At 45.8% G+C, this 20,628-nt stretch overlaps 2 protein-coding genes across 6 annotated transcripts; one reads left to right on the top strand and one right to left on the bottom strand.

Moving 5' to 3' along the window:
• Nucleotides 1-229: 229 nt before the first annotated feature.
• On the bottom strand, nt 230-7,403 carry LOC120654973 (outer envelope protein 80, chloroplastic-like). 5 transcript variants are annotated; one of them, XR_005667236.1, is made up of 16 exons: nt 6,746-7,403; nt 6,522-6,615; nt 6,354-6,436; nt 5,886-5,983; nt 5,702-5,771; nt 5,025-5,118; nt 4,849-4,930; nt 4,122-4,157; nt 2,754-2,907; nt 2,530-2,673; nt 2,211-2,459; nt 2,005-2,088; nt 1,952-1,963; nt 1,714-1,861; nt 1,008-1,077; nt 230-787 (listed from the first exon to the last, which is right to left on the bottom strand). XR_005667236.1 is itself a non-coding variant. In XM_039932670.1 (16 exons), the coding sequence occupies exons 1-16, from the start codon at nt 7,235-7,237 to the stop codon at nt 633-635; spliced, it is 1,986 nt and encodes a 661-aa protein (XP_039788604.1). In that variant the 3' UTR covers nt 230-632. The 5 variants fall into 5 exon arrangements, 3 of the variants coding, with proteins under 3 accessions (XP_039788604.1, XP_039788603.1, XP_039788602.1); XR_005667235.1 differs by lacking the exon at nt 1,952-1,963 and having other exon boundaries at nt 230-422; nt 514-787; nt 1,973-2,088; nt 6,746-7,401; XM_039932670.1 differs by lacking the exon at nt 1,952-1,963 and having other exon boundaries at nt 1,973-2,088; nt 2,211-2,289; nt 2,389-2,459; nt 6,746-7,237.
• A 5,302-nt stretch (nt 7,404-12,705) lies between these two features.
• LOC120654974 (copper-transporting ATPase HMA4) lies at nt 12,706-20,192 on the top strand. The gene is made up of 9 exons (XM_039932671.1): nt 12,706-13,080; nt 13,606-13,859; nt 14,221-14,966; nt 15,059-15,530; nt 15,614-15,781; nt 18,328-18,582; nt 18,719-18,841; nt 18,945-19,430; nt 19,515-20,192. The coding sequence occupies exons 2-9, from the start codon at nt 13,608-13,610 to the stop codon at nt 19,935-19,937; spliced, it is 2,925 nt and encodes a 974-aa protein (XP_039788605.1). The 5' UTR covers nt 12,706-13,080; nt 13,606-13,607; the 3' UTR covers nt 19,938-20,192.
• The last annotated feature ends 436 nt before the right edge of the window (nt 20,193-20,628 follow it).

A 20,628-nucleotide genomic window follows, 5' to 3' on the forward strand; every position in this document is an offset into this window, starting at 1 on the left:
ATCGACTCAATCTTCGAAGATACTCATATAGGTATCTTGAGAATTTACCAGCTCAATCTCTCAATCTTCGAAGATGCGTGGATATTTTGTATCCACATTAAGCAATGATGGCCATAATGATCAACACCATGAGGACGAAACTCAAGTTTCCCAGAATGTAACAGCTACATTTGTTGTTAGACCCGTGAGCTCGTACACTAACAAAAAAGGAACTCTGCGAACCATTCGCTGCCACCAAGAAACCTTTTTGTATTGACCGGATATATCATGTCATCCATGTGATAAAACAAATAAATCAACTACACAGTGCATAAATACGCAAGGAACGTGCAACGCTATAACTGCATATCATCCCTCGTTCTTCGCAACTTCTGTTTCACCTCCGGGCCTTTCAGAATTCAGATACCAGAGACAGGATGAATCTGCGAGATGGGCCTGGGTCAACTTGAAGTTCTCTAGCACGAGAATGCTTACAACAGGAGAAATGAACTATATGTTACAAAAAAACGAAACCTGATCTAAACAAGGCTCTCCTTTTGCGTCAACGTCGCCAAAAAAATGGTAAGGTATGTACCACCTCGCCTACCAGCCAAAAATGATAAGGAAGCAGATGAACGTGACGAATATACATGTTAATTTCTGTAGCCAACAGCAAAGTGAAATCTCCTGGCTTGTTTATCGTTGAAGGCGTATTCAAGTCGCAGAGGTCCCAATGGGGAGTCCACACGAACGCCAACACCGTAGCCGTACCCACTACCTGGTTTTCCACGAGCTCCTGCTGGGTCACCTGAACAGCAGAACACCACGGATGGCCCATGTAAGAACTGTGTATATTGTCTAACAGGAAAAAAAATGCTGATATGTATTGATGATGTAATGATTGCATAAGTGCAAGATCCCCAGCTGTATTAGACTTTCGTTTTGTCAAATGTGTCCTATAGATGTATAAGACGGGGCTGCTCACTTTACTTTCATGTTGGGTAAAATGTGAGTAGAATGTAAATTACCAGGAACTTTAGGACCAGAACCGAGATCACTACCATAGTCGCCGAAGATAACACCTTCCAGTGGCCCAAACTGCATGCAGAGCAATAACATTAATTAATCACACAATCACAGTGATGATTGAATACCTCCATTTATTCATTTAAGAGACCACACAGTAGGTATAATGTGATATGAATTTCTTCAAACACATATAGCGACATTTGCAGAGGACAGCACTCAAGCTGTCAATCTATTCAGACATAGGAACAGGCTCCAGATTCTCAGTGCAAAGAAAAAAAAATAGCCAGCAACAGCTGCTGTACCTCTCAGCAAAAATTATATAAAAACAGTAACAGCATCCATCTATAACATTACTGCTACATGGGCTCAATATGAAAGTAGAGCAGTGAAAAAGTAAAGCAAGCAGGCCTCAGTTAAGTTACTGCAGCCAATCACTGGGTGATGGCCCATCCAAAGAAGACTCCTCATTTGAGCAAAAACAGTATAAGATTGCGCTGCTCACTTTACTTTCATGTTGAGTCCTAGTTATAAGTTTTTTTTTGTTAATTACGTAGCTATGTAGACCCTTGTTGCCAACACAGTATTCTGAAGTAAGTTACCACACCATGGTGTCTGGATTTTTGTCAGACTAGTGTCACATACTTCCATGTGGAGTTGATTTAACAAAGATAAGAGGCCTATAAGGTTCAGGAGGAGGAAGCCTACCATGCGGCATGACACTTCTCCACTTCCTACAGCGTAAGAACGCCCAGAACCAACAGCACCCTCTTCGTATCCTCTTACACTATTTGTGCCACCAATTGCAAATGCTTCATGAGGTGGAAAGTTTCCCTCCACGTGACCTCCAGAAGCACTACATCAAACAAAATATTATATAGAAAATAAGAGAAATGGAAACAGAGCATTCAGTTCATAACAGTTTTTTTTGCTACAGGTCCAGGACAAGAATTTGATAAAAGCAAACCTCAAAAGAAGCCGAGCAGGGCCAATTTCATAGCCCTGCCTCAAACGTGCTGTCACTCTGTTGAAGCTTAGCCACTCAGGAAGAACAGGGAGACCTTGCTCAACGTTGAAAACAAACTACAAGCAACAATGATAGCAGGAGATAAGGGTATTTCAAAAAAGAAAGAAAAAAGGTAGCATGAGATATTCAATAATGGCTGCGAATATTGCTTGGGGAAGGAATAAGCATTAATGCCAACCATTGTAGAGCTATGGTCCCCGGAATCAGTGTAGATGCTTTCAAACTTAGCAAGCAGCGTATCATCAGAAGCATTTCCACTGCAATGCAATGTAATAAATATAGGGAAGAAAACAACTATATTGATTGTGTGCCTGAACATGTGAAAACCAAGAAAATAAGACACTGAGAATGGAGACCTGGCAGTTAATTGGCTGTTATAGAAATCCCTGATGACAGGATTGCTTTTGTCATCACGAGCACCAGCATGCTGTTCAGCACAAAAGGTCAGCGCCATACCATGTGGCTAGTCCTAAAAGGATAAGCAGCAGAGTATTTACCTGAAAAATTAAGCCAAGCGTCCCACTCCATTTTGGCCTAAATGGCCTGCTGTACTCCACTCCGGCAGTAACACGTCCAATTGTTATAGGCCCATGGTCAGGATGATCGCCACCGTGGACAAGTGTTCCAGGAGTCCTTGAGTTCTGGCACATGAAATAACTATAAACATATGTATGAAGCTAGCTACCAGAAATGGAAAGCGATTCATATTAAAGCTATATACCTGAACCATAACAGTTCTAGAGGTTCTCTTGTTGTCGCCATCAATCCATGGGTCAGTGAAGTTCAATCTAAAAATTGAATCTATTTGACCCCTCTCCAGTGAGAGGTTCAATTTCTTGTTCCTCCCAAAAACATTCCGGTGTGAATATGCAAAGCTGCACTCAAGTGATAGAATTTTAGACTATATGCATCTTCAGTATATCCAGATAAAGAGGTAGGAGCTAATTAGAAGTTGCAAGCCAGCAACAAAATGATTTGTTATAGACATACTACCACAAGTTCAGAAATCAGAATGTATGTTTTAGCAAGTTGGTTTTGGTTCGCAAACACTTGTCACTTTGGTCTTGGTCTTGAGGCGGCATTTTCCCACAGATGGAACCATATCTTGTCAATAGGGCAGTGTCTTTAGAGCGAAGGCTACACGATCCTAGAGAGGATTCATGTAAGAAATGAAACTAGTAACTCTTCCCTGTTCCATATACATGGAAATGAAACAACAATTAACTTGTTCCTTATAACGATACTCCAAATTACAGATTATTATAGTCATAACTCATAAGCATGTGAGTGTAGGATTAGTTGTCCCTTGAAGTTTCAAGACAAATAGCAAGCAGATTCATATCCAAATGCTATAAGTTTTAGCAAACCATTGCAAAAGGAATTTTGTGAAGCAGGCACATGATTGTAGCCAACTAGTAAAGGGCTGGTCTGAGGTTTGAAGCTATATACATCTGATAGTGAAACAGGAAGATCATCAACATGTTCAAATTAAATATCGTCAGCTATCTATTCTACCACATCATGAGTTTATCAACAATAATTGACAGATTCTGCAATAGAAGATGATAACTCTAAATTTCTCAGTCCCTATGGCCTGCTCAGGCTTTGGAGGATAAGCTGCTCCCAGATGTTGTAGCTGCGGAGCAATTTTAATGATAATCATAGAAGTCTATCCATAACAGTGGATTTTTGTTTCAGCCCTCCAAACATTTATTAGAACCCAGATAATGAGGCTTCGTGATAATGTTACGCCCAACAAAATTAGGGGAAAAGGTCATTGGGGGCCTCTTTGGAAGAGGGGTATAACTCCAGATATTTTCAGAACTTAATTCAAATTTGAATTTAGTCCTAAGAATTTGGAACACAATACACCCTTTGAAAACATATCCTATTTTTGAAGCGCAAGGCCACACAACTAATATACAGCAAGGAAAAGTTGTATCTCTGGAACTATTGAAGGACCATGTAACATTGAACCGATTTGGAGAGTAGGAACTCACAGGCAGGAATAATAGCATTATAGCAATAGAAACAGAAACACAGTAGATGTATATATACATCTTAACCTGTGAAAGAATAACATACCAACCTGCCAATAAGTCCAGAAAGGGGTCCATTGGTTATCCTGCAGAAAAACAGCATGTCATATACTAAGCATTTGAAGAATAACAAGTTCAACTGCATTTTGTGCATGTGCACAACTGGAGGTTGAAAGAGGAAAAAAAAAGCAGAGTGCCTACAGTTTCGGCAGTAGTGAATCAGAACAGAATTTCTTAAATTATGCAGGTACTAGCTACGCCCACAGTTCTTAAGACAGGACCAGACCAGCGGTCCAACCGGAAACCCGGAGGCTCCCCTGGCCTGGTCCAGCTAAAAGACCGCCTGAGCAAACAAACCAGTATAAACCAGTGAAACCGGTTTACCGCCTGGTGTTTAGAGGAAAAGCATTATGAAAACAGGCACCAAACCGCTGGTGACCGCTCTGTGTTGGGGCATACGCGTGCGGAAGGGCAAAAATGGGAGGCAGGAGGGGTAAGACAAGAGGAAAGAAGCTGAGCGTGGGGTTTGAACTTTGAACACAAGATAGTAAGCATGAGACTGACCTGTCACCACCAGGCCATGCTTCACCTTGTGTTTGTGGTCTATCAATATCTATTTAAGAGACATTGAACTGCTTCGAACCACTGGTCCAACTAGTCAAACCAGTGAACCAAAGACTTTGCCGGTTCAATTGCCAGTCCATTCCTAATAACTATGGCTACACCCTTTTATACAATCTTGCACAGCTCAACTTACAAAGCACCATTTGTACTCACCCACTTGAAATGCCACCACCAGCAGAGAAACCACCCGAAGGGCGTTCAACAAGATTCATGACAAGGTCAACTTTATTTGAATCTGCAGATAATTACAAAGCGTATGAACACTAGCACCTAACAAGAAAATGGATCAGCTTCAAAAATAATGAAAAAGAACTTAAAATTAGCTTTACCTCCAACTGGCTGTGGAATTATTGTAACATCCTCCATGATTCCCATGGTAAGTATCGTTTCAACATCCCTTTTGACTTGTGCCCTATTGTAAGCCTGTTTTCACCAATAGTAGTTTAACTAGGTACGATCAGTGTCAAGTTTAAACTGGCAAGTGTGAACTTTAAAAATACAACATTAATGTCACAGCCTAAGGCAGCAGGACATGAGTAACAAGGTAAGAAAAGCAACCCCCCCTCCCCCCCAAAAAAAAACACATATTATTGCTAGCTTAATATTTTTATAGATGATTGCTGCTGCAGTGCTCCGTTTGCTTTAAATCAGAACCACCCAACTGGACTTCAAATATTACTGTGAAAAGAGCCAGAATTTATACAATAAAGAACAAAGAAAGAGGAGCTTAATTCTATGTGGTCTCCAACCAAATATGCCTATATTGTAACAAAAGCTGGTGATTTTGGTACAAGCCTTTGCGTAGAAAATATGTGCATGAACGATGCAACACAAAATATGAATTCCAAAAAATGTGAAGCGGAAGAATGAGCATTTAATGCAACATCTGGAAGAACATAACTGAAGGATAATATTTGCATTTTAACATATCATCAAGTCCTCCTGAAGTATATAAAACATAAATAAAGCAATTGAGAAAGATAGCTTTTGAAAAAAATGCGCTGACCTGCCCTTTCTTGGTGGTAAGTTGTCGAAGGATGGTCTCTGGCTGTGTCTTTCCAACAGTTGGTTCACCACTATGACAACACAGAAAGGAAAGAGAAGGGTGGAAACCATAAGAAATATAGAAACTTACGCGGTTTGGAACAATAATTGATCACAAAAATATCAGAGTAAAGATTGGTCCTTACGTTTTCCTATCTAGAAAGCGGATATTAATGTTATTAACCTCAGCTTCTGAAACTTGCAGCCTCAAAATTCCTCCGGAAAGTATCTCAGCGTATGAAACCTGAATCCAAATCAATGGCTCTCTGTGATTTATCGTTTAGCAGTGTAGCATTGAGGGTCCTTATTTCTATATGCAATGAACAACAAATGAATCATATGTTGTATGCTGAGTCGGACACATATTTAGCCTTGGTGAGATATATACAATCATTACTGGGTTAGAGAAGAAGGAGCATGACAAACACAGTTGCTACAATTGTAGCTCCTGGATGGTCAACACATCACATAGAATTACTTAAGATAAATGACCTTGAGGCACCTAGTTTAGCTAATCATATTAAACATATCATGATACAGCACCGAATACAATAAAACGATAAGCAGAAAAAAACGAGACAGAGAAACATGAATTCAGATTGATGATGACCTACCAGTCCAGTTAGACCCCGCTCCTGATACCATCCATTAACAGACTTTATCACTTGATCCAGATGTCTAATGTTTATGATTTTTCCTGCACATTGTCACACCAAAAAGTCTCATTTAAGACACCACATCATCACATAGCAAAAGCTTAAATACTGTTTGAGAACATTTACCATGGCGATCACGAAATGCATCTTCCAGGAACTTGGAAGGCAGCATGTTGGCGCCCTCGCAGACCAGCCCATGGAAATCCTGGTTGGGCTCCACCTAAACCACAAAAGAACCGGAATTGTGCATCAATCAGTTCCAGAAATAAGCCAGGGGAAGGAAATTTGGGGGGAGGGGGGGGGGGGGGGGGGGGGGGGATAAAACAAGGGGGGGGGGATAAAACAAGGACCTCGAAGACGAGGCGGATGCCGTCGCGGGTGTCGACGGCGACGGGCATGCACGACCGGAACAGGCCGCTCTCCACGACGCGGTGCACGTCCTCCTGCACCTCCCGCACGGTGAGCGCAACGTTGGGGCGGCACGCGCGCAGCGCCGCGGCGGCGGCGGCCTCCAGCTCGGGCCGCTCCAGGGGCTCCCCGTCCTTGCCCCGCACCGCGACCTCGCTGATCAGCACCCGTTCCTCGCCGCCCCCTCCCGCGTCCTTCCCGTGCCGCCGCACCGGCGGGGGTGGCGCCGTGTCGGCCCGCGCGACTGGGACCCGGGGCAGGCAGGCGCCCAGGCGGTGCGCGGCGGCGTCGATGGCGCGGCCGATGTGCGCGAACGGGAGCGCCGCGGAGAGGAGCGCGGGCGCCGGGGCCCGTGCCGGTGCCGAGGCGGAGGCGGAGGCGGACGGGAGCTTGACGTCGGAGGAGACGAAGCGGACATCGCGGCTGCGCCGCATGGCGGCGGGAGCGGAGGGTCCGATTAGGGTCACGAAATGGAGGCGGGCTAGGGTTTAGGGTTTTGCCGACGAGGCGGAGTAGGAGGGCGCGAGGGATTTGTCCGCCATGGGCGGGGGGAGGACCGGAGGAGGTGGTGACCGCCTTGGCCTCCTGATCCGCGGTCGGGGAACGGGTTCCCTCGCTTTGGTCTCGAGGGAGGCACAATGAGAGCCGTTCGATGTGGTCGCGAGCCTGGTCATATCAATCTGGTCCGTTGGCTGGTTAACATCGCGTCAACGGCTGTTTTTTTACTGGATTGAACATCTTTCCGTTAGACCGTCCACAGCGATAGGAGGAAATGGAGGAGTAAATCTACTGTTTGGCACTGTAGATGTACTGTTTGGCACTGTAGACAGAGAGGGCGTGGGAAACGAGGCAAGAGCAAATTTGCTCTTGCTCTTGCCATCGTGGACAGCCTTACTCACTGGACCCAGGGTGAGAAGAGCATCTCAAGCCATCTTCTAATAAATATTTTCCTATAAATAGTTAATAGGGATATCCCAATATCACTTACATTGTTATTGGAAGAGTTGTTTTTTCAGTTTTCATCCCAATCCAACTATTTTATTGGGAGATTCACAACTCATCCTTTACTTAGAAAGAGTTGGGGTGAATTATTATGTTGTCCTAATAATTATTTGGAAAAAATAAAAAATTAAGGGAGACTGTTGAAGCACTATTTTCTTATCAACTCTCTTACTATAGTAGTTGGATTGGAAAAAGAGAGATTACTAGAGATGTTGTAGGATCACCAACTTTTATTAAATTGATAATATTATTTCCAAAATATAATTAGAGAAATTTTAGAATTTGGGTTACAATATGTGAGTCTTTCAGGATTTCGAACCCAAATTCTGAAATTATTCAATTGTCGTGTATTTTTTTGCGGTTGATTGTTCATTGCTTTTACTTAATTGTCCTTCTTTTGCTGCAGTTACCATGCCACATTACATTAGCTAAGTTCGGAAAAGTTTTAAATCAGTAAAAGCTGCAGGAGAAGCGCAATTTGGTAGAAGAAATTGGGTTGGTTTTAATTTTTATATTATTTTATTTCCGATTTTTCAAAAATATATGTCGAATTTTTTTTTTACAAAAATGTCATCCTGCCGCCAATTCAACCGGCGGAATGAAGGTACCACCGGATGAACCGGCGGCAGGTGCACTGCAGAAAGCATACCGCCGGTTCATCCGGCGAAAAGGGCACTGTAGCGATCCACGTGGGCACTGTAGCGACTTACCGCCAATTCAAACGGCGGTACTGTATCGATTTACTGTAGCATATTTTCAAAAAATTATAACAAATTCATATGGATTCGGATGGTGATAAAATTTATACGAAAATTATAGACCTCGACGAGATCTACAACTTTGTAATTCAAAATTTTTCATTTGGAATCATTCTGGTGTTTAAATAATCGACACAATATTTAGATATAAAAAAATCAGATCTAAACAAGTCGTACTGCTCATCGGAAGTGCACCGGGAATTTTTTATCTAAACAACGCTAGACTTGTTGTAATTATAAAGATGTTTAGATCTGATTCCCGGTGCACTCCCGATGAGCAGCACGACTTGTTTAGATCTGATTTTTTAGATCTAAATGTTGTGTCGATTATTTAAACACCAGAATGATTCCAAATAAAAAAAGTTTGAATTACAAAGTTGTAGATCTCGTCGAGGTCTATAATTTTCGTATAAATTTTATCACCATCCGAATCCATATGAATTTGCTATATTTTTTCGAAAATATGCTACAGTAAATCGCTACAGTACCGCCGTTTGAATTGGCGGTAAGTCACTACAGTACCCCGCGCGGATTGCTACAGTGCCATGCTTTTCTGCAGTGCACCTGCCGCCGGTTCATCTGGCGGTACCTTCATTCCGCCGGTTAAACTGGTGGCAGGATGACATTTTTGCAAAAAAAATTGCATATATTTTTGACAAATCGGAAATAAAATAATATAAAAATTAGAAAAATTCGCAGATCGAATCCCAGCCCGAGAGGTTTCGAGCCCAAAACTGGAAATATCACGGGCCAACTTATAGGCCTAAAAGGGCCCATCCGAGATTTTGGCTAGGAAACTCGAGTAACGAATCATGTGAGATAAGTAATAAGTTAGCAGTCTCAAGGCTCGTATGAGCAAATGAAACTGCCTCGTCTTTTTTTTCCCCTCTTCACGAAAGGGAAAGGCATTGTATGGTTTCAATCGTTGTTTTCAAGATCACTTTGTGATTTGAATACTTGATCCTGTTATATTTACTGAGATTTTGAGCGAGTTAATCCGACCGTAAGTAACCGAGAGTATTCTAACTGGAAATCAACCATCCATCTCAAGCTTTGTCTGGGTGCTCTTGAGATGAAGCTGGCAAAAGGATTAATCTTATGGTAGATGAAAGTCAATAGTAAACACCGTAATTGCCAAGGTTTAAAAGTCAAACAAGATAACATTTCACCGTGGTGGTTACGGTACGGTGACAAAAGACCAAGGAATATTAATTTTCCTCTACACTTCTTTTGGAACCTAAAGAGACAAGACAACGATATGCGAGACCACATTGCCGCATTTGTGGCATATTCGCATCGGATCCAAGAGAAGAGCATACAAAGTCTTGTTCCATGGAAATCACTCCAAATTCTACTGGAATTTAGGTGTATTTCTTTTTTTTCAGGAAAATTAGGTGTATTTCAACATATTCATATTTAGCAAACCTTTTAGTTCAACGTTGATTTTGCAACTACACATTGTTGGTGCTAATAATGGAATTTGAATTGCAAGTGTTCCCGAGAGAGAGAGAGAGAGAGAGAGAGAGAGAGAGAGAGAGAGAGAGAGAGAGAGAGAGAGAGAGAGAGAGTTTCGTATAATGGGACTTTGCCACCTGTTTGAAGTACCTTTCGGCAGCACAGCTTTGTTGAAGTCGCCCGTGTCCTGCAATCTTTTTCTCTTTAAAGACGAAAGGAAGCAATAATGTATAGTGGATATGTGACGAGGAATTGCGTCGTCCCTAGTGCTTGGATGTTGTCCGGGGATTATGATCGGTTTTGATGCTGTTTCTTGTGAGCACCAAACCGGACACCTCATTAGTCTCTTTTTCCTCGAGAAGACATAAATTTGGGCCCCCACTTTTCCTGATGGAGAGTGCTTGATGTCCCAGTTTTCCTTGTACGTGCAGGGTGCACGTGGATTATAGTTATAGCCCCCTTCTTCAAATGTAGAGTAGTCAATCACAAGATGTTGTGGCCAACTTATAAAAACGATGCAAAAACTTGCACCAACAGACCTTATTTTGCTGATATAAACAAAATCTCCTCGGATGATGTGTCCGTCAATTCGGAGGATCCGCACCTCGGATGATGTGTACGTGCAACCACGGATGGCCAATCCCAATCAGCCCTGACATCCGGCATCAGCACCTCGGCGGTGGGACGACTCCGTTCGCCTCCGTGCGTCGGGGCTTTTGGCCGCGGCGCCGGCACCGAGTGGCGCCCCCGCGCGGCCGCGCCCCTGCAGGCTCGACGAGTCGACGTGCGCCTGCAAGCGACAAAGCAAGAGATGCTGCCGCCGATCGAGGCTGGCCCGTCCACCCCGTCCACCCGTCCCTTTCCTCGTCGGATCATTGGAGATTTGGAGTGGAGCTGCAGCTGCTGGCCTTTCGCCTTTCGTGCCCGCCCGCGTCCACCGCCCCCATGGTCGCCGCAGCGACTGCGCAGGCGGCGAGCGTGGTACGAACGTCCGGCCGCCCGCTCGTGGCGTTCCATCCCGTTCTCATGTCGTCTCTGCATTCCATTCCTCATCCCGGAGCACACGGTGGAGGTCGGTAGGTACCAGCACCAGCGCTCCAGCAGTCTCGGAACAGACCCGAGCGGCGAGCTGAGCCGCTTTGGGGCGGGGCTAGCCAGCACGTCCAAGTCGCGGACAGTGGAGCGGCAGGGCCAAACCGCCAGAGGATAGACTGGCACTGGCCAGTGGCCACGCCGCACCGCAGCAGCCTTCCTTTTCCGCTCTCATCTCGACCTGTTCGCGTCACAAGCAAAGCAGGCCGGGCCCACCGGGGCCCCGGCCCCGGCCACCCCACCCCACGCACGCACCGCAGTCCGCAGCAGCATCCCTGCCTTTTCCGCTCGTCTTTGTGCCGAGCTACAGCTACTGGTACGCTCTGGACGTTTGCATCGTCAACGTCAGCTCGTGGAGTAGGATGCGGCTCCAAAGGGCGAAGGCTACCGTGTCCTGTACTGGGAATCTGGGATGCTTCGACCCGGCTACAGGTCCACGGAGCCAGTTTGCTCGTGTTTAAGAGCGTGATTGGTTAGCTGCCAAATTCTTGGCATACCAACATTTTGGTTTGCTAAAAAAACTGCTAATATCTGACATTTAGCTTATCAAAATCCTAGCAAGTTTTTTTTGCCTATATTTTGGCTTTTCAAAACTTTAGCATACTAAAATTTGGCTAGCAAACCAATCAGATTCTAGGTCCTCGATTTTATGTTCAGTGGCAATGGGCGCACGCGGATTATTTATGTCAGGTCAAGCATTTTTTGCAGGTGTATGTGTTTGAGAGTTTACTGTCTCCGCCGCATTTCGGAAACAATAGCCATGCTTTTCACTCCACTTTTGTTTCTTCAGGGATTCAATCACAAATGTTGTGTAGCAAATACGTATGTACGAACAAAAGCAAGCAAAACCCCTCTCATTCCCTCCTCTTACTCCTAGAATATGTACCTTTAAAACATAGGGTAAGATGTGCGGCTTGCTCACCTTAAGTCAGCTTCATCATATGTATTTGAGAACATACTACCTCTATTTTCATTTACATATTGTATTAGGTTTTTCTTAAATCAAATTTGGCAAACTTTGATCAGATTCATATAAAGAAATAATACCATTTACAATACCAAATTTATTTCATTATATCCACCATGAAATATATATGGATAGTGCATAGTATGTTTTTAATCGAAGTCACAGTCAACAGTTCTTAATCGCAGTGCTTTTTTTGTAAGGAATCACAAAGTGCTTGGCCTGCAGTACGGAAACACCGCGACGCGCGTATGGTTCAAAAGTCAAAACTGTCCCCCAAACAAGTTTGAAATTGAAACACGGCTATGGCTATTAAATCCATGACGTCCCAATTCGATGATCCACGTCTATGAGAATGGGTGAATAAATTTAGGTGAAATTCGCGGCTCCTTTGGCTGCGCACATTTGGAGCGCGCACGGAATCCTCTAGAACCATGGAGACCCAAAAGAGGTCCAAAATTTCGAGCGGACAAAGCGAGCGCGCACCGGGCGGCCGCCGCACTAGGTGGGGAGGGAAGGGGCGAGGGAATCCAAACTCAAATCAAACTCGTCCGAATTTTCAAAAGGCATCCGACAAAATCCGTCGCATTCCCTTCCAAATTTGCACCGAATTCCCCTCGAAATATAAACAAACCCGCCGCAACGCGACCTCGCCGTCTCCACCCCCCGCCCCGCCCCGCGCCGCGCCGCACCACCGCGAGGCGGCCCGCTTCACGCCGCCCCTCCCCTCCGCGTCGTCCTCTTAGTCTACTACGCCGCCCGACGAGGCACCCACCCCACCTCCTCGTCCGCCTCGAAACCCTCCCGCAGCCCGCGCGGGCGCCGCCACCCGCTGCCGCCACCGCCACCGCCACCGCCGCGCGCTCAGTGGAAGCCGAAGAGGAGTCGGGGCGCGCGAGCTCGTCGCCGAGGCCGGGGACCGAGGTGAGCGGCAGCCTGCGCCGGCTCGCGCGCTTCCGCCGCCGCGTCCCCGTTCCCGGCTGGATTGATTGATCAGAGGTTTCAGGTTTGCGTTTGCCCCCCTGTATTTCCCCGTCCGTCTTCGTAGCGTTTGGAGTCGTTCGTTGGCTGATTGATCGGCGATTGGTGCGCGGGTTTCTCGTTAGCAACGGCGCACGAAGCTGCCGTTTCCGGTGTTCCTCTGCTTTCTGTTTGAAAATTTTAATTGGATGAAAGGAAACGCTCGCTGTCGTAGTGTGTCGTACGCTGTTCCGTGCGTCAGTGGTGGCCGAGTGTCTTTTTCAGGGCTTGTGGCCTAATAAATGATGTCTCTGATGCTGTCGTTGCATGGTTTGCATCATTGCACGATGATTCAGCGGTTAAAGTATGGTTCCTGAATTGGCAATTCAGCGTGACTTTTAACTGTCGGGATAATTGAGGTGTGCTGTTGCCTGCACTCTGCTCGCGGATCAAGCTCTAGTTGCAATGCAGATGCTGCTGCCGAGCTAGTGAATAGCAGTGATTGTATCCAGTTACATCTAGCATGTACAGACATCTAACTTGCAATTGATCTTTGGTGATCCTGGGACAGGCATGGAGCAGAATGGAGAGAGATACCTCAAGGAGCCGCTTCTCCCGGCGTCTTCTGGAGCTTCTCCAGCTGGGGCGTCTCCAAGGAAGGAGAGGAAGACGAGGAAGGTCATGTTCAGTGTCCGTGGCATCTCCTGCGCTTCCTGTGCCGTGTCGATAGAGACCGTCGTGGCGGGCTTGAAAGGGGTGGAGAGCATCCAGGTCTCCCCGCTTCAGGGCCAGGCTGTGGTTCAGTACAGGCCGGAGGAAACTGATGTAAGATTATCATGGCCTTGCTATCTTTGCTCCTCTTTTTTACCCCTTTAGTGTAACATGAAGTGCTTTTAATTGTGCGGGCCAGTCAGTTGATGACAACATAGGACACCTTGTACATGTTGCTGTATTTTTGTTTTACATGCTAGGAAGATTGTTAGAAATCGTATTTACAAATTAATTGGCAAGATACATAAGGAGCCATGCATCTTTCGCCTATCTGTTATGTAGTATTTTCTGATCCATGTGTGCACACTGCAAACCTAAATTCATTAATTCATAAATCATGAAGTAATGACAAAATATGTAGCGTGTGAGGGTGTTATTTGCAATATTTTCTCAGTTGTGATTCTTATTCTCCCAGGCAAGAACCATAAAGGAGGCTATCGAGGAGCTCAACTTTGAAGTAGATGAACTTCAAGAACAAGAAATTGCCGTTTGCAGGCTTCGCATAAAAGGAATGGCTTGTACAAGCTGTTCTGAATCTGTTGAACGGGCACTTCAAATGGTACCTGGAGTTAAAAAAGCTGCGGTGGGTCTTGCTCTAGAGGAAGCTAAAGTCCACTATGATCCAAATGTCACTAGTCGTGATCTTATAATTGAGGCTGTTGAAGATGCTGGATTTGGGGCTGATCTCATTAGTTCTGGGGATGATGTGAACAAGGTGCATCTAAAGCTGGAGGGTGTGAATTCTCCAGAAGACACCAAACTCATTCAGTCGGTACTGGAAACTGCTGAAGGGGTCAACCATGTTGAATGGGACACAGTAGAGCAGACGATAAAAGTTGCATATGATCCTGATATCACTGGTCCAAGATTACTTATTGAGCGCATTCAGAATGCTGCGCAGCCTCCTAAATGCTTTAATGCTACCTTGCACTCACCACCAAAGCAAAGAGAAGCAGAGCGCAACCACGAGATTAGGAATTACAGGAACCAATTTCTCTGGAGCTGCCTGTTTACGGTTCCTGTGTTCCTGTTCTCCATGGTTCTTCCTATGATTTCTCCTTACGGGGATTGGTTGTCATATAGGATCTGCAACAACATGACAATAGGCATGCTATTACGGTGGTTGCTATGTTCCCCAGTTCAGTTTGTTATTGGTTGGAGGTACACTCTCAAGTCTGCAGCAACTATGATTGTTTTATCAATTCTAAACTGGATCACACCTTGTACTTATCTATGATTTATTTTACCTGCAGATTTTACATTGGAGCCTATCATGCACTGAAACGAGGATACTCAAACATGGACGTGCTGGTTGCTTTGGGAACAAATGCTGCCTACTTCTATTCTGTGTATATTGTTCTGAAAGCACTAACATCAGCCTCATTTGAAGGACAGGACTTTTTTGAAACTAGTGCTATGTTGGTATCTTTCATATTGTTGGGAAAATATCTGGAGGTGGTGGCAAAGGGAAAGACATCAGATGCATTGTCAAAATTGACAGAGCTTGCACCAGAAACAGCTTATCTTATTTCTTTTGACAAGGACGGAAATGCCATTTCAGAAACAGAGATCAGCACTCAGTTACTTCAAAGAAATGATGTCATCAAGATTGTGCCTGGCACAAAAGTCCCTGTTGATGGTGTTGTCATCAAAGGTCAAAGCCATGTCAATGAAAGTATGATAACTGGGGAAGCAAGACCTATTGCAAAGAAACCAGGAGACAGGGTAATGATTTTTTTATTGTGATCGTATTTGTTTGGGATTGTGTATAATCTATTAGTTCTGATGCTTTAATTTGTTTCTAACAGGTTATTGGGGGAACTGTAAATGATAACGGTTGCATAATTGTTAAGGCCACCCATGTTGGGTCAGAAACAGCTTTGTCACAAATAGTTCAGTTGGTTGAAGCTGCTCAACTTGCAAGAGCTCCAGTGCAGAAGTTAGCTGACAAAATTTCAAGGTTTTTTGTTCCAACTGTAAGTTACCGGTTACTTTCTCCCGCAAATTTCTTCCCTGTTATATTTTAACAGTTTTTTCTCATTCAAAATTGGAACATGGCCAGATCATCCTACATGCACAGTGTTTCTTAATTGGATCACCACAGTGAACTTATCACATTAAAGTTCTGAACATGATAAATATGAGTAGGTGTTCGATACTTGGGCAGAGTTCAGCTGGAAATTGTATAGAGGCTACTGCATGGTCATTTTATTCTCTAAACTGGTGGAGACTTTTTTCCCTGTTCGATTAATGAGGGCTGCTACCTGCTAGCATCTGGGTGTTACGGAAAGGAGAAGAGGAGGACTGAACTCTGTATGTCTATTGAATTAGGCCCAAAGGGCTACATATACATGGGACGCCCCAAACCCTAGAATAGGAAGATACAATACTACCCTTGACTATTGACTCTTATACCCTTAACACCCCCTCTCAAATGCAACGTGAATGCAATGTAGTTGCATTTGGAGAGTTGATACTAAGCACTAAACTAAAACATAAACATGAAAATGATACATCCAAGGTCCAAAATCAAAGATGTCGTCGAAGCGTGCAACTCTTGAACTTGTCAATGTAGAAAATGCTCCTCCACAAGAGGGTACTGCCTTCACAACCGTACTTCAGCAAATAGCCCGAGTCTTCACAAACCAGTACGTCGACTCTTCAACATGAACCTTGCTTTGGAGATTTTGAACTTGACAATAATAGTGAGATGTGTCAAACCAGCCAAAGAGAGGATAGAGAGATCACTGCTGCAAAACGGCAAGCAGGAGGATGACATGATGATGACGACAAATAGACAGCCATTGATCATGACGTGGAGCAAAACGGGTCCGAAAGGGACCAAGAGGGCATTGTCGCACCACAATGATGATGATGTGATTAGCTAAATCGACGGGATTCAGCTAACCATAAAACAAGACAAAGAAATTGGCTCTGATCTGACAATGAATTTTGTGGACACGCACGGCATTGATGAACTAGATGTGAGCAATTGGACTTGGATTGACATGGATGCAATGCAACAAAGGCAAATGACACTAATGCTAGCAGCAGACTTGGATGGAAACTGATGGAAATATGACACAATATAGTAGATACTAGCAGCAGCAAGCAGCAAGCAAAAGCGAACTATGGATGGAAGCAGCCTAGCAGCAGACAGATAGCAGTAAGCACAATCAAAAGATAAATTTCAGCAGCATAAGATGGATAAAACTGTAGATAAGTCACCAATTTGAACCGTTGCTACTGAAATTAGAGATGATATCACAGCAGTAACAAATGAAGCATCTCAGCCCTCACAGCCCAACCAGAGATTGTAGTGTAGGCCCAAGTGCAGCTGCACCCATGAACGTGTGGCCCAACACCAAAAGTACTTCTTCCAGTGCCCTCTATCCAAACCTGAGCAGCGGCAGAACAGAGCTCTGCCCAGAGGCAGAGCAACAGAGACAGACGGGCGGATGGCGGCAGGAAGCCGCAGGGCATCAGGAGGGCGGACGGACGAGGATGGCCGCGACAGGCCGCGAAGTGAAGACCCGCCTCCAGCCGAGCCGCAACAGGTGGATCCGCGAGCGGAGACGAGGCGGAGGCGCAAGTGGAGGTGGCCGCGACAGCGGCCGCGGACGGCGCGCAGGCGGCCGCGGACGGAGCGGACGGCGGCTGGCGGCAGCGACGTGCTGCGGGCAGCGGTGGAGATCCGCGCGAACGGCGCGGATGGGGGCGCGACGGCGCGGACGGGAGAGGACGGCGCGGACGGGCTCCGCGCGACGGGCGCGGATGGATGGCAGAGGGCCGGCGGACAGGGGCCGCGCACGCGCAGACGGGCTGCCGGGGAGGCCGTGAAGGTGAAGCAGATCGACGACGAGCGGGTGGTGGACGAGCTGCTGCTGCTATGCCGCGGAGGAGGGCCGGCGACGACTGGGCCTCCTCGATCTGCGGCCGGGAAAGCCAAATCGAGGCTTGGCGGCACTCGATCTGCGCCCGAGGATGACGAATCGAGGGCTGGACGGGCGGATGGTGGAGATCCGAACGGCGGCTGCTGCTGCGACTCGACTACTAAAAAAAAGAGAGAATGGGTTTGGGGCAACCGGAGGAGATGCTGCCGCCCCCAGGAGCAAGACGAAGCTCCCAGGGGCAGCGCAGCGGGGTGATGAGGGTGGCGGACCGGATCGGAACCTAAAGCTCTGATTCCATGTTACGGAAAGGAGAAGAGGAGGACTGAACTCTGTATGTCTATTGAATTAGGCCCAAAGGGCTACATATACATGGGACGCCCCAAACCCTAGAATAGGAAGATACAATACTACCCTTGACTATTGACTCTTATACCCTTAACACTGGGAATGCCCTCAGAACCAGTTCAATTAGTTCAGGGTGCATTCCTGCTCATTATTTGACCAATTTCCAGCAGTAACTGATGGATTAATTATGGGAAGTTGGACGTGCAGATGTTATGATGTATGCCTGCTACGAGGCTTCCTTTATAAGTTTATTTTTGCCTCATATTGTCCCTTCTCATTTTAAGGTGGTGGTGGCTGCATTTCTTACATGGCTTGGCTGGTTCATAGCCGGACAATTTCACCTCTACCCCAAGCAATGGATTCCAAAGGCCATGGATAGTTTTGAGCTTGCTTTACAGTTTGGAATTTCCGTACTAGTAGTTGCATGCCCATGCGCTTTGGGGCTTGCTACACCAACTGCTGTTATGGTTGCCACTGGGAAAGGTGCTTCTCAAGGTGTTCTCATTAAGGGTGGAAATGCCCTCGAGAAAGCTCATAAGGTAAAGCAAGACATGGTTTCTTTTCCAGAAGACTGTAGTGCAAGAGGCACATTTATTTCCTTTTCAAATGAACTCTGCTATTCAAATTTGCATACTGAACTATTATCTCATTTTTCTTTCATCTATCTTTTTGCAGATTAAAGCTATCATATTTGATAAAACTGGAACACTGACTGTTGGTAAACCTTCTGTCATTCAAACAAAGGTCTTCTCGAAGATACCGCTTCTAGAACTCTGTGATTTGGCTGCTGGTGCTGAGGTTGGTTTCTAAACTAAAGATATCTTCCCACACAAATTTTATACCGAACAGTGAGTTTCCTAATATATTAGACCTGTCGCTAATGTGTCTCTACCTTTTTCAGGCAAATAGTGAGCATCCTTTATCAAAAGCTATTGTTGAGCACACAAAGAAGCTCAGGGAACAATATGGATCTCACAATGATCACATGATGGAATCGAGGGATTTTGAGGTTCATCCAGGGGCAGGGGTCAGTGCCAATGTCGAAGGCAAGCTGGTTTTGGTTGGCAACAAAAGGCTCATGCAAGAATTCGAAGTTCCGCTGAGCCCTGAGGTGGAGGCATACATGTCTGAAATGGAAGAACTTGCTAGGACCTGTATTCTTGTTGCTATCGACAAGATTATTTGTGGGGCTCTTACTGTATCAGATCCTCTAAAACCTGAGGCTGGCCGTGTCATTTCGTACCTCAAGTCGATGGGCATCTCCAGTATCATGGTGACAGGTGATAATTGGGCTACAGCCAAATCCATAGCAAAGGAAGTGGGGATCGACCAGGTGTTTGCGGAGATCGATCCAGTTGGAAAAGCCGAAAAGATCAAGGACTTGCAGGTACAATCTCCTATCCTTTTGTTCTGGGATTGCTTCTGGCATTGTACGTTAGTAGTATTCATGCTTACATTATTTTGTTCATAGATGCAAGGGTTGACGGTAGCAATGGTCGGCGACGGGATAAACGACTCACCAGCCCTGGCTGCAGCAGACGTGGGGATGGCGATTGGCGCTGGCACAGACGTTGCCATTGAGGCCGCTGACATCGTCCTGATGAAGAGCAGCCTCGAGGACGTGATCACCGCCATCGATCTCTCTCGCAAGACCCTCTCCAGGATCCGGCTGAACTACGTGTGGGCCCTGGGCTACAATGTCCTGGGCATGCCCGTCGCTGCCGGCGTCCTGTTCCCGTTCACTGGCATCCGGCTGCCCCCCTGGCTCGCCGGCGCCTGCATGGCAGCCTCGTCGGTCAGCGTCGTCTGCTCCTCACTGCTGCTCCAGCTCTACAAGAAGCCGCTGCACGTCGAAGACACGCTAAGGCCCACGGATGGCTCGGATTCAGTCTGACGACTAACGAGCTTGTCGGCGCTACTGATGTGTACCGACTACCGAGCCAACACTGGCACACCTAGTGAGTAGTGACCAAGAGGTATTGCTTATTGCAAACGGCCTGTTTGCTGATGCGTTTACCCGATCCTGATTGTGTACAGAAAGTAGTTTGGTGCCACCATTTTGGAACAGTTCACCGATTGATCGTCCAATAATTCATGCTATTCACTGATGAATATATGTGAAATGGAATTCAGGCACCTTCTGGTAGCATTGCGGTTTTATATTTTCTTCCCAGAAGAATTTACGGTCTTACATTTCCATTCTGAATTTTACTCAGTCAGAGGGATGGACAAGCGTTTGGCCGTTCGTAGTACTTTGGCAATCACACAAGAAGATGACATCTAAAGATGGCATTTTAAATCTAAGAGATGCATGTTTGGTTCATATACGAAGGTTGTCATATTGATCTGTTAGATTTGACCCATGTTTTGTGTGCCGACAAGGCATGTATGGCTTGCAACAACAGCTGCCGTTGCAAACTAGCAAGTCGCGGGTGCAAACCAATAACAAACATGCCGAACCTAAATTCGAATTTGGCATGCTCAAAATTTGGAGGAGTGGTAATCTCGAGTTCAACGGGTAACCGGTTGGCCCAGCCCAACTCCACCCCCCCCCCCCCCCCCCCCCTCAAAAAGCAGAGGACACA

This window comes from Panicum virgatum, chromosome 1N (genome assembly GCF_016808335.1).
Source record: "Panicum virgatum strain AP13 chromosome 1N, P.virgatum_v5, whole genome shotgun sequence".
Classification (NCBI taxonomy): domain Eukaryota; kingdom Viridiplantae; phylum Streptophyta; class Magnoliopsida; order Poales; family Poaceae; genus Panicum; species Panicum virgatum.